At 42.4% G+C, this 13,991-nt stretch overlaps 1 protein-coding gene across 1 annotated transcript in view; it reads left to right on the top strand.

Annotated features, from left to right (window-relative positions):
* The window catches only part of LOC139750246 (patched domain-containing protein 3-like), a 106,725-nt gene that overhangs the window by 56,919 nt on the left and 35,815 nt on the right, over positions 1 to 13,991 (top strand). The window contains exons 17-18 of the mRNA XM_071664761.1: positions 13,150 to 13,325; positions 13,647 to 13,772. Coding sequence (XP_071520862.1) covers positions 13,150 to 13,325; positions 13,647 to 13,772 — 302 coding nt within the window. The remainder of the gene's footprint in view (positions 1 to 13,149; positions 13,326 to 13,646; positions 13,773 to 13,991) is intronic.

Below are 13,991 nucleotides of genomic sequence, written 5' to 3'. Positions count from 1 at the left end.
ATAGAGATGCTTTGTGGAAGGTATTAGGAGTATATGGTGTGGAAGGTAAGTTGCTAGAAGCAGTGAAAAGTTTTTATCAAGGATGTAAGGCATGTGTACGAGTAGGAAGAGAGGAAAGTGATTGGTTCCCAGTGAATGTCGTTTTGCGGCAGGGGCGCATGATGTCTCCATGGTTGTTTAATTTGTTTATGAATGGGGTTGTTAGGGAGGTGAATGCAAAAGTTTTGGAAAGAGGGGCAAGTAGGCAGTCTGTTGTGGATGAGAGGGCTTGGGAAGTGAGTCATTTGTTGTTCACTGATGATACAATGCTGTTGGCTGATTTGGGTGAGAAACTGCAGAAGTTGGTGAATGAGTCTGGTAAAGTGTGTGAAAGAAGAAAGATGAGAGTAAATGAGAATAAGAGGAGTAGGGTTGAGGGACGGGTCAGTTGGGAGGTAAGTTTGAATGGAGAAGGACTGGAGGAAGTGGAAGTGTTTTAGATATCTGGGATATTTGGCAGTGGATGGAACCATGGAAGCAGAAGTGAGTCACAGGGTGGGGGAGGGGGCAGAGGTTCTGGGAGTGTTGAAGAATGTGTGAAAGGCGAGAACGTTATCTCAGAGAACAAAAATGGATATGTTTGAAGGAATAGTGGTTCCAACAATTTTATATGGTTGCGAGGCATGGGCTATAGATAAGGTTGTGCGGAGGAGGGTGGATGTGTTGGAAATGAGATGTTTGAGGACAATATATGGTGTGAGGTGGTTTGATCAAGTAAGTAATGAAAGGGTAAGAGAGATGTGATAAAAAGAGTGTGGTTTGAGAGAGCAGAAGAGGGTGTATTGAAAAGGTTTGGTCATATGGAGAGAATGAGTGAGGAAAGATTGACAAAGAGGATATACATGTCAGAGATGGAGGGAACGAGAAATGGGAGACCAAATTGGAGGTGGAAGGATGGAGTGAAAAAGATTTTGAGCAATCTGGGCCTGAACATGCAGGAGGGTGAAAGGCGTGCAAGGAATAGATTGAATTGGAACGATGTGGTATACCAGAGTCGACGTGCTGTCACTGGATTGAACCAGGGCATGTGAAGGATCTGGGGTAAACCATGGAAAGTTTTGTTAGGCCTGGATGTGGAAAGGGAGCTGTGGTTTCGGTGCATTATTACATGACAGCTAGAGACTGAGTATAAACGAATGTGGCCTTTATTGTCTTTTCCTCGCGCATGTGCGAGCGGAGGGAGTGCTGTTTCACGTGTGGCAGGGTGGCATTGGGATTTGATGAAGGCATTAAGTATGTATATGTACACGTGTATATATATGTATAAGTCTGTGTATGTGTATGTTGAAATGTATAGGTATGTATATGTGTGTGCATGGGCATTTTTGTATATACATGTGTATGTGGGTGGGTTGGGCCATTCTTTCATCTGTTTCCTTGTGCTACCTTGCTAATGTGGGAGACAGTGACTAAGTATGATGATAATAATAAATAATGATAGTAGTTCCAACAGTATTATATGGTCGCAAGGCATGTGCTATAGATAGGGTTGTAGGGAGGAGGGTGGATGTATTGGAAATGAAATGTTTGAGGACAGTATGTGGTGTGAGGTGGTTTGATCAAGTAAGTAATGAAAGGGTAAGAGTGATGTGTGGAAATAAAGAGAGTGTGATTGAGAGAGCAGAAGAGGGTGAGTTGAAATGGTTTGGGCATATGGCGAGATTGAGTGAGGAGGTAGGGGAACAAGGAGAAGCGGGAGACCAGATTGGTGGTGGAGGATGGAATGAAAAAGATTTTGAGCAATTGGGGCCTGAACATAAGGAAGGGTGAGAAGTGTGCAAGGAATAGAGTCAATTGGAACAGTGTGGTATACCGGGTCAACGTGCTGTCACTGGACTGAATCAGGGCAAGTGAAGCATCTGGAGTAAACCATGGAAGGGTCTGAGGGTCCTGGATGTGGATAGGGAGCTATGGTTTTGGTGCATTACACATAACAGCTAAAGACTGAGTGTAAACAAATGTGGCCTTTTGTCTGTTTTCCTGACACTACCTCGCTGAAGCAGGGGTAGTGATGCTGTTTCCTGTGTGGTGAGGTACCGACAGGAATGGACGAAGGCAAGCAAGTATGAATATGTACATATGTATATGTCTGTGTATGTATATATTGATATGCATATGTATGTATTTGGGCATTTATGTATATATGTGTTTATATGAATGGATGGGTCTGTTTCCTGGTGCTACCTTGCTGGCATGGGAAACAGCGATTGAATATAATAGAATAAGAATAATGATAATATTGATGATAATGATAATAATAATAATAATAATGGGAAAGATAATAATATTAATTACTAATATTATTATGATTAATAATGATTATGGTAATACTAACAGTAATGATCTTTTTTCATACTTGATCACTATTTCCCACATTAATGAGGTAAAGCCAAGAACAGACAAAGAAAGGCTGCATCTGCTTACACCCATTCTCTAGCTGTCTTGTGTAATGCACCAAAATCACAGCTTCCTAATCACAACCAGGCCTAACAGACCTTTCCATGTTTTACCCCGGGTCACTCAAAATCTTCACTCCATCCTTCCATCTCCAATTTGTTCTTCCCATTCTCCATGTTCCCTCCCCTTCTGACAAACCTTTTTTGTCAATCTTTCCTCACGCATGCTCGCCATATTTCCAAACCATTTCAGCACACCCTGTGGAGCACTCCCAAGCACACTCATTTTATTACGACGCTTCTCTCATACCCTATTATTGCTTACTTGATCAAACCAACTCGCACCACATATTGTCCTCTGATATTTCCAACAAATCTGCCCTCTTCCACACAGCCTTATTTATTGCCCATGCTTCGCAATCATATGATAATGTTGGGACTACTATTCCATCAAACATACCCATTTTTGTTCTCCCAGATGTTCTCTCTTTCGATGCATTCTTCAGCACTCCCAGAACCTTCACCCCTTCACCTACCCTCTGACTGACTTCTGCTACCATTATACCATTTGCTGCCGTGTCCACTGACAGGTATCTAAAACACTTCAATTCTTCCAGTTTTTCTCAATGTAGACTGACACCCCATCTGTTGTGTCCCTCAACCCTACTGAACCAAATTAACCTTACTTCTATTTACATTCACTCTCAACTTTCTCCTTTCACACATACTTCCAAACTCAGTCATCACCTTCTGTAGTTTCTTATTCGAATCTACTACCAGTGCTGTATCATCAGCAAATTAACCTTATTTCTATTTACATTCACTCTCAACTTTCTCCTTTCACACATACTTCCAAACTCAGTCATCACCTTCTGTAGTTTCTTATTCGAATCTACTACCAGTGCTGTATCATCAGCAAACGACAACTGACTCGCTTTCCAGGCCCTCTCATCCCCCAGAGACCGTATACTTGCCCCTCTCTCCAAGCTCTTGCATTTACCTCCCTCACCTCCCCATCCACTGAGAAATTGAACAACCATGGTGACATCACACACACCCTTGCAGCAGACCAACCTTCACTTGAAAGTATTCATTCTTCTCTCTTCATACAGGTACACATGCCTTGCACTCTTGCTAAAAACTTCTCTGTTGCTAGCAGCTTTCCTCTCACACTGTATATTCTTTATCAGCCATGTCATATGCTCTCTCCAAAATCATTAATGCTACACACAAATCCATATGTTTTTATTATCCATCTGTTATTGTTATTCATTATTGATGATAATAATGATAATAATGACTAATAATAGACTAATGATGAAAATTATAATTATGAAAATTTTTACCATCTTGCCCTTCTTACCTTGATGGAGTAGTGTCAGGAACAGACTTCTGAACTTACAAGGAAAAAGCTTGGGTTGTAACAGTGTAACAATAATAATAATGATAATAATAATGATGATAATAATTATTTTATTTATTTTGCTTTGTCGCTGTCTCCCGCGTTTGCAAGGTAGCGCAAGGAAACAGACGAAAGAAATGGCCCAGCCCACCCCCATACACATGTATATACATACATGTCCACACACGCAAATAGACATACCCTTACATCTCAATGTACACATATATATATACACGCACAGACACATACATATATACACATGCACACAATTCACACTGTCTGCCTTTATTCATTCCCATTGCCACCTCGCCACACATGGAATAACATCCCCCTCCCCTCTTATGTGTGCGAGGTGGCGCTAGGAAAAGACAACAAAGGCCCCATTCGTTCACACTCAGTCTCTAGCTGTCATGCAATAATGCCCGAAACCACAGCTCCCTTTCCACATCCAGGCCCCACACAACTTTCCATGGTTTACCCCAGACGCTTCACATACCCTGGTTCAATCCATTGACAGCACGTCGACCCCGGTATACCACATCGATCCAATTCATTCTATTCCTTGCCCGCCTTTCACCCTCCTGCATGTTCAAGCCCTGATCACTCTAAATCTTTTTCACTCCATCTTTCCACCTCCAATTTGGTCTCCCACTTCTCCTCGTTCCCTCCACCTCCGACACATATATCCTCTTTGTCAATCGTTCCTCACTCATTCTCTCCATGTGCCCAAACCATTTCAAAACACCCTCTTCTGCTCTCTCAACCATACTCTTTTTATTTCCACACATCTCTCTTACCCTTACATTACTTACTCGATCAAACCACCTCACACCACATATTGTCCTCAAACATCTTATTTCCAGCACATCCACCCTCCTGCGCACAACTTCATCCATAGCCCATGCCTCACAACCATACAACATTGTTGGAACCACTATTCCTTCAAACATACCCATTTTTGCTTTCCGAGATAATGTTCTCGACTTCCACACATTCTTCAAGGCTCCCAGGATTTTCGCCCCCTCCCCCACCCTATGATTCACTTCCGCTTCCATGGTTCCATCCACTGCCAGATCCACTCCCAGATATCTAAAACACTTTACTTCCTTCAGTTTTTCTCCATTCAAACTTACCTCCCAATTGAATTGACCCTCCACCCTACTGTACCTAATAACTTTGCTCTTATTCATATTTACTCTTAACTTTCTTCTTTCACACACTTTACCAAACTCAGTCACCAGCTTCTGCAGTTTCTCACATGAATTAGCCACCAGTGCTGTATCATCAGCGAACAACAACTGACTCACTTCCCAAGCTCTCATCCCCAACAGACTTCATACTTGCCCCTCTTTCCAAAACTCTTGCATTCACCTCCCTAACAACCCCATCCATAAAAAATTAAACAACCATGGAGACATCACACACCCCAGCCACAAACCTACATTCACTGAGAACCAATCACTTTCCTCTCTTCCTATACATACACATGCCTTACATCCTCGATAAAAACTTTGCACTGCTTCTAACAACTTGCCTCCCACACCATATATTCTTAGTACCTTCCACAGAGCATCTCTATCAACTCTATCATATGCCTTCTCCAGATCCATAAATGCTACTTACAAATCCATTTGCTTTTCTAAGTATTTCTCACTTACATTCTTCAAAGCAAACACCTGATCCACACATCCTCTACCACTTTTGAAACCACACTGCTCTTCCCCAATCTGATGCTCTGTACATGCCTTCACCCTCTCAATCAATGCCCTCCCATATAATTTACCAGGAATACTCAACAAACTTATACCTCTGTAATTTGAGCACTCACTCTTATCCCCTTTGCCTTTGTACAATGATGATAATTATTTATTTATTAATTTATTTTGCTTTGTCGCTGTCTCCCGCGTTAGCGAGGTAGCACAAGGAAACCGACGAAAGAATGGCCCAACCTGCCCACATACACATGTATATACATACACGTCCACACACGCAAATATACATACCTATACATCTCAATGTGCACATATATATACACACACAGACATACACATATATACTCATGTACATAATTCATACTGTCTGCCTTTATTTGTTCCCATTGCCACCTTGCCACATATGGAATAACAACCCCCTCCCCCCTCATGTGTGCGAGGTATCGCTAGAAAAAGACACCAAAGGCCCCATTCGCTCACACTCAGTCTCTAGCTGTCACGTAATAATGCACCGAAACCACAGCTCCTTTCCACATCCAGGCCCCACACAACTTTCCATGGTTTACCCCAGACGCTTCACATGCCCTGGTTCAATCCATTGACAGCACGTCGACCCCAGTATACCACATCGTTCCAATTCACTCTATTCCTTGCCCGCCTTTCACCTTCCTGCATGTTCAGGCCCCGATCACTCAAAATCTTTTTCTCTCCATCTTTCCACCTCCAATTTGGTCTCCCACTTCTCCTCGTTCCCTCCACCTCTGACACATATATCCTCTTTGTCAGTCTTTCCTCACTCATTCTCTCCATGTGACCAAACCATTTCAAAACACCCTCTTCTGCTCTCTCAACCACGCTCTTTTTATTTCCACACATCTCTCTTACCCTTACATTACTTACTCGATCAAACTACCTCACACCACATATTGTCCTCAAACATCTCATTTCCAGCACATCCACCCTCCTGCGCACAACTCTATCCATAGCCCACGCCTCGCAACCGTACAACATTGTTGGAACCACTATTCCTTCAAACATACCCATTTTTGCTTTCCGAGATAATGTTCTCGACTTCCAAACATTCTTCAATGCTCCAAGAATTTTCGCCTCCTCCCCCACCCTGTGATTCACTTCCGCTTCCATGGTTCCATCCGCTGCCAGATCCACTCCCAGATATCTAAAACTTTAATTCCTCCAGTTTTTCTCCATTCAAACTTACCTCCCAATTGACTTTACCCTCAACCCTACTGTACCTAATAACCTTGCTCTTATTCACATTTCCTCTTAACTTTCTTCTTTCACACACTTTACCAAACTCAGTCACCAGCTTCTACAGTTTCTTACATGAATCAGCCACCAGCGCTGTATCGTCAGCGAACAACAACTGACTCACTTCCCAAGCTCTCTCATCCACAACAGACTGCATACTTGCCCCTCTATCCGAAACTCTTGCATTCACCTCCCTAACAACCCCATCCGTAAACAAATTAAACAACCATGGAGACATCAGACACCCCTGCCGCAAACCTACATTTGCTGAGAACCAATCACTTTCCTCTCTTCCTATACATACACATGCCTTACATCCTCGATAAAAACTTTTCACTGCTTCTAACAACTTGCCTCCCACACCATATATTCTTAAAACCTTCCACAGAGCATCTCTATCAACTCTATCATATGCCTTCTCCAGATCCATAAATGCTACATATAAATCCGTTTGCTTTTCTAAGTATTTCTCACATACATTCTTCAAAGCAAACACCTGATCCACACATCCTCTACCCCTTCTGAAACCACACTGCTCTTCCCCAATCTGATGCTCTGTACATGCTTTCACCCTCTCAATCAATACCCTCCCATATAATTTACCAGGAATACTCAACAAACTTGTACCTCTGTAATTTGAGCTTTCACTCTTATCCCCTTTGCCTTTGTACAATGACACTATGCATGCATTCCACCAATCCTCAGGCACCTCACCATGAATCATACATACATTAAATAACCTCACTAACCAGTCAACAATACAGTCAACCCCTTTTTTAATAAATTCCACTGCAATACCATCCAAACCTGCTGCCTTGCCAGCTTTCATCTTCCGTAAAGTTTTTACTACCTCTTCTCTATTTACCAAATCATTTTCACTAACCCTCTCACTTTGCACACCACCTCGACCAAAACACCCTATATCTGCCACTCTGTCATCAAACACATTCAACAAACCTTCAAAATACTCACTCCATCTTCTCACATCACCACTACTTGTTATCACCTCCCCATTAGCCCCCTTCACTGAAGTTCCCATTTGCCCCCTTGTCTTATGCACTTTATTTACCTCCATCCAAAACATCTTTTTCTCCCTGAAATTTAATGATACTCCTTCTCCCTAACTCTCATTTGCCCTCTTTTTCACCTCTTGCACCTTTCTCTTGACCTTCTGCTTCTTTCTTTTACACCTCTCCCACTCATTTGCATTTTTTCCCTGCAAAAATCGTCCAAATGCCTCTCTCTTCTCTTTCACTAATAATCTCACTTCTTCATCCCACCACTCACTACCTTTTTTAATCAACCCACCTCCCACGCTTCTCATGCCACAAGCATCTTTTGTGCAAGCCATCACTGCTTCCCTAAATACATCCCATTCCTCCCCCACTCCCCTTACCTCCTTTGTTCTCACCTTTTTCATTCTGTATTCAGTCTCTCCTGGTACTTCCTCACACAAGTCTCGTTCCCAAGCTCACTTTCTCTCACCACTCTCTTCACCCCAACATTCTCTCTTCTCTGAAAACCCCCACAAATCTTCACCTTCGCCTCCACATCCCTCCAGTTGCACCTCTCAGCACATTAACATCCAAAAGTCTCTCTTTCATGCGTCTATCAATTAACACGTAATCCAATAACGCTCTCTGGCCATCTCTCCTACTTACATACGTATACTTATGTATATCTTGCTTTTTAAACCAGGTATTCCCAATCACCAGTCCTTTTTCAGCACATAAATCTACAAGCTCTTCACCATTTCCATTTACAACACTGAACACTCCATGTATACCAATTATTCCCTCAACTGCCACATTACTCACCTTTGCATTCAAATCACCCATCACTATACCCCGGTCTTTTGCATCAAAACCACTAACACACTCATTCAGCTGCTTCCAAAACACTTGCCTCTCATGATCTTTCTTCTCATGCCCACGTGCATATGCACCAATAATCACCCATCTCTCTCCTTCAACTTTCAGTTTTACCTATATCAATCTAGGATTTACTTTCTTACACTCTATCTCATACTCCCACAATTCCTGATACAGGAGTAGTGCTACTCCTTCCCTTGCTCTTGTCCTCTCACCAACCTCTGACTTTACTTCCAAGACATTCCCAAACCACTCTTCCCCTTTACCCTTGAGCTTCATTTCACTCAGAGCCAAAACATCCAGGTTCCTTTCCTCAAACATACTACCTGTCTCTCCTCTTTTGTCATCTTGGTTACATCCACACACATTTAGTCACCCCAATCTGAGCCTTCGAGGAGGATGAGCACTCCTCGCGTGACTCCTTCTTCTGTTTCCCCTTTTAGAAAGTTAAAATACAAGGAGGGGAGGGTTTCTGGCCCCCCGCTCCCATCCCCTTTAGTCGCCTTCTACGACTTGTGAGGAATGCGTGGGAAGTATTCTTTCTCCCCTATCCCCAGGGATAATGATAATAATGATAATAATAATTATCCCTGGGGATAGGGGGGGAGAAAGAATACTTCCCACACATTCCTCACGTGTCGTAGAAGGCGACTAAAGTGGGGAGACAGGAGTGGGGGCTAGAAACCCTCCCCTCCTAGTCTTTTAACTTTCTAAAAGGGGAAACAGAAGGAGTCACGCGGGGAGTGCTCATCCTCCTCGAAGGCTCAGATTGGGATGTCTAAATGTGTGTGGATGTAACCAAGATGAGAAAAAAAGGAGAGACAGGTTGTATGTTTGAGGAAAGGAACCTGGATGTTTTGGCTCTGATTGAAACGAAGCTCAAGGGTAAAGGGGAAGAGTGGTTTGGGAATGTTTTGGGAGCAAAGTCTGGGGTTGGTGAGAGGACAAGAGCAAGGGAAGGAGTAGCACTACTCCTGAAGTAGGATTGGTGGGAGTATGTGATAGAGTGTAAGAAAGTAAACTCTAAATTGATATGGGTAAAACTGAAAGTGGATGGAGAGAGATGGGTGATTATTGGTGCTTATGCACCTAGGCATGAGAAGAAAGATCATGAGAGGCAAGTGTTTTGAGAGCAGCTGATTGGGTGTGTTAGTAGTTTTGATATACGAGACCGGGTTATAGTGATGGGTGATTTGAATGCAAAGGTGAGTAATGTGGCAGTTGAGGGAATAATTGGTGTACATGGGGTGGTCAGTGTTGTAAATGGAAATGGTGAAGAGCTTGTAGATTTGTGTGCTGAAAAAGGACTGGTGATTAGGAATACCTGGTTTAAAAAGAGAGATATACATAAGTATACATATGTAAGTAGGAGAGATGGCCAGAGAGCGTTATTGGATTATGTGTTAATTGATAGGCGCGCGAAAGCGAGACTTTTGGATGTTAATGTGCTGAGCAGTGCAACTGGAGGGATGTCTGATCATTATCTTGTGGTGGCAAAGGTGAAGATTTGTAGAGGTTTTCAGAAAAGAAGAAATAATTTTGGGATGAAGAGAAAGGTGAGAGTAAGTGAGCTTGGGAAGAAGACATGTGAGGAAGTACCAGGAGCGACTGAGTGCAGAATGGAATAAGGTGAGAGCAAAGGACGTCAGGGGAGTGGGGGAGGAATGGGATATATTCAGGGAAGCAGTGATGGCATGTGCAGAAGATACTTGTGGCATGAGAAGTGTGGGAGGTGGGCAGATTAGAAAGGGTAGTGAGTGGTGGGATGAAGAAGTAAGATTATTAGTGAAAGGGAAGAGAGAGGCATTTGGAAGACTTTTGCAGAGAAATAGTGCAACTGACTGGGAGATGTATAAAAGAAAGAGGCAGGAGGTCAAGAGAAAGGTGCAAGAGGTGAAAAAGAGGGCAACTGAGAGTTGGGGTGAGAGAGTATCATTAAATTTTGGGGGGAATAAAAAGATGTTTTGGAAGGAGGTAAATAAAGAGCGTAAGACAAGAGAACAAATGGGAACATCGGTGAAGGGGGCTAATGGGGAGGTAATGATAAGTAGTGGTGATGTTAGAAGGAGATGGAGTGAGTATTTTGAAGTTTTGTTGAACGTGTTTGATGATAGAGTGGCAGATATAGGGTGTTTTGGTCGAAGTGGTGTGCAAAGTGAGAGGGTTAGGGGGAATGATTTGGTTAACAGAGAAAAGGTAGTAAAAGCTTTGCAGAAGATGAAAGCTGTCAAGGCAGTGGGTTTGGATGGTATTGCAGTGGAATTTATTAAAAAAAGGGGGTGACTGTGTTGCTGACTGGTTGGTAGGGATATTTGATGTATTTATGATTCATGGTGAGGTGCCTGAGGATTGGCGGAATGCATGAATAGTGCTATTGTTCAAAGGCATAGGGGATAAAGGTATAAGTTAGTTGAGTATTCCTGGGAAATTATATGGGAGGGTATTGATAGAAAGGGTGAAGACATGTGCAGAGCATCAGATTGGGGAAGAGCAGTGTGGTTTCAGAAGTGGTAGAGGATGTGTTGATCAGGTGTTTGCTTTGAAGAATGTATGTGAGAAATACTTAAAAAAGCAAATGGATTCGTATGTAGCATTTATGGATCTGGAGAAGGCATATGATAGAATTGATAGAGATGCTCTGTGTTAGGTATTAAGAATATATGGTGTGGGAGGCAAGTTGTTAGAAGCAGTGAAAAGTTTTTGTCAATTATGTAAGGCATGTGTACGAGTAGGAAGAGAGGAAAGTGATTGGTTCTCAGTGAATGTCGGTTTACAGCTGAGGTGCATGATGTCTCACTGGTTGTTTGATTTGTTTATGGATGGGGTTGTTCGGGAGGTAAATGCAAGAGATTTGGAGAGAGGGGCAAGTATGCAGTCTGTTGTGGATGAGAGGGCTTGGGAAGTGAGTCAGTTGTTGTTCACTGATGATACAGCACTGGTGGCTGATTCATGTGAGAAACTGCAGAAGGTGGTGACTGAGTTTGGTAAAGTGTGTGAAAGAAGAAAGCTGAGAGTAAATGTGAATATGAGCAAGGTTATTAGGTACAGTAGGGTTGAGGGACAAGTCAATTGGGAGGTAAGTTTGAATGGAGAAAAACTGGAGGAAGTGAAGTGTTTTAGACATCGGAGTGGATTTGGCAGCAGATGGAACCATGGAAGCGGAAGTGAGTCACAGGGTGGGAGAGGGGGCAGAAGTTCTGGGAGCATTGAAAAATGTGTGGAAAGCGAGAACATTATCTCGGAAATCAAAAATGGGTATGTTTGAAGTAATAGTGGTTCCAACAGTGTTATATGGTTGCATGGCGTGGGCTATAGATAGAGTAGTGCGCAGGAGGGTGGATGTGTTGGAAATGAGATGTTTGAGGACAATATGTGGTGTGAGGTGGTTTGATTGAGTAAGTAATGAAAGGGTAAGAGAGATGTGTGGTGATAAAAGTGTGTATGAGAGAGCAGAAGAGGGTGTTTTGAAATGGTTTGGTCACATGGAGAGAATGAGTGAGGATAGATTGACAAAGAGGATATATGTGTCAGAGGTGGAGGGAACGAGGAGAAGTTTGAGACCAAATTGGAGGTGGAAGGATGGAGTGAAAAAGATTTTGAGTGATCGGGTCCTGAACATGCAGGAGGGTGAAAGGCGTGCAAGGAATAGAGTGAATTGGAGCGATGTGCTGTCACTGGATTGAACCAGAGCATGTGAAGTGTCTGGGGTAAACCATGGAAAGTTTCGTGGGGCCTGGATGTGGAAAGGTAGCTGTGGTTTTGGTGCATTATACATGACAGCTAGAGACTGAGTGTGAACGAATGTGGCTTTTGTTGTCTTTTCCTAGTGCTACCTCGTGCACATGCAGGGGGGAGGGGGTTATCATTTCATGTGTGGCGTGGTGGCAACAGGAATGAATAAGGGCAGACAGTATGAATTATGTACATGTGTATATATGTATATGTCTGTGTGTGTATATATATGTATACGTTGAGATGTATAGTTATTTATATTTGCGTGTGTGGACGTGTATGTATATACATGTGTAAGTGGATGGGGTTGGGCCATTCTTTCATCTGTTTCCTTGCACTACCTCGCTAATGCAAAAGACAGCGACAAAGTATAATAATAATATGATAGAATAATAATAATAATAATAGCAATGATAACAGATGGCTTATAAAACAACATTAAGTGCATGTTGATACATATGGTCCTGGTTCTTTGTTCTTTAAGCTGTAAGGCTCCAACAAGGATTCTGAAGTTTCCAAAATTGTAACTGTCCAAACTGAGTTGTTATCACTGAATTCCTTTTTCTGTACAATAATATGTCAATTTATCCTTGTCCTCTCACCTGGCTTAACCCAGTACCATCACACCTAGCTAGATGAGGAACCTTTAAACTTAGATGCACCCAGTGCTTTTATACCTGGCTGTGTGTGGTACCTTACCAATGGCTGAAGACACTTCACTTCCCCAGACTTTGCAGCGGCCTCGGCAATGTTGTACAGCAGTTGGGAGACGGACAAAGTGATCATGGAGGAATTGGTGCGGAACCTGATCCTAGCCATGGTGGCGGTCTTTATAATGACTCTGATCCTCATTGCCCATGTCGTCACCTCCTGCTATGTCCTCTGCTCAGTGGTTCTCACACTCGTAAGATACTCCAGCTAGTGTTTTCATTGTTCTTTCATCCAAGAACATTCTATATAATGCATTAATCTCTCAGTACTCATTTGATATCTTGCTATGTGTTTTTGGTGATAGAAGTGGAGTGTTATTGTAATATGTTAAACAAAAAAATTCAGTATTAGAAAAGAATAATCATAATGAAATAAGTGGGACATTGAGAGGTTCCATGAGTTATGAAAAAGGAGCCTCTGCTCCTTATGGATAGTATTAAGATGATTATCATCTTTTCTCATTCAAAATGAATTATGCTTGATGTAAACCCTGCTTTGCCCTCCTCCTCCTCAGATGAATGTGATGGCCCTAATGACCTGGTGGAACCTCACTATAGACATCATCACCTGTATTAATATGGTTCTCTGCATAGGCCTGTGTGTTGACTATTCTGCACACATTGCACTACACTTTATGCAGGTAAATTTCAGAAATTTCATATTTCTTTGGGTGTTTTTGCTGTTAGTGTGAAAGCCAGACCTACTTGTGAAATCTGAGCTTTGTTGTCAATGTGAGATGTTTATTACATATAAAAATGAACAGAGACTGAAGGATTTAGAGGAATTGATACAGAAAAAAAAGGGTCAGGTTAGGTTATGTTAGGTTAGGGACACTTAGGAAGGAGATTTAGGTAGTGTG

The sequence above is a fragment of the Panulirus ornatus genome, chromosome 9 (genome assembly GCF_036320965.1).
Source record: "Panulirus ornatus isolate Po-2019 chromosome 9, ASM3632096v1, whole genome shotgun sequence".
Taxonomy (NCBI): Eukaryota; Metazoa; Arthropoda; class Malacostraca; order Decapoda; family Palinuridae; genus Panulirus; species Panulirus ornatus.
The sequence above is the reverse complement of the archived record's forward strand: the minus strand, read 5'-3'. Positions and strand labels throughout refer to the sequence as shown.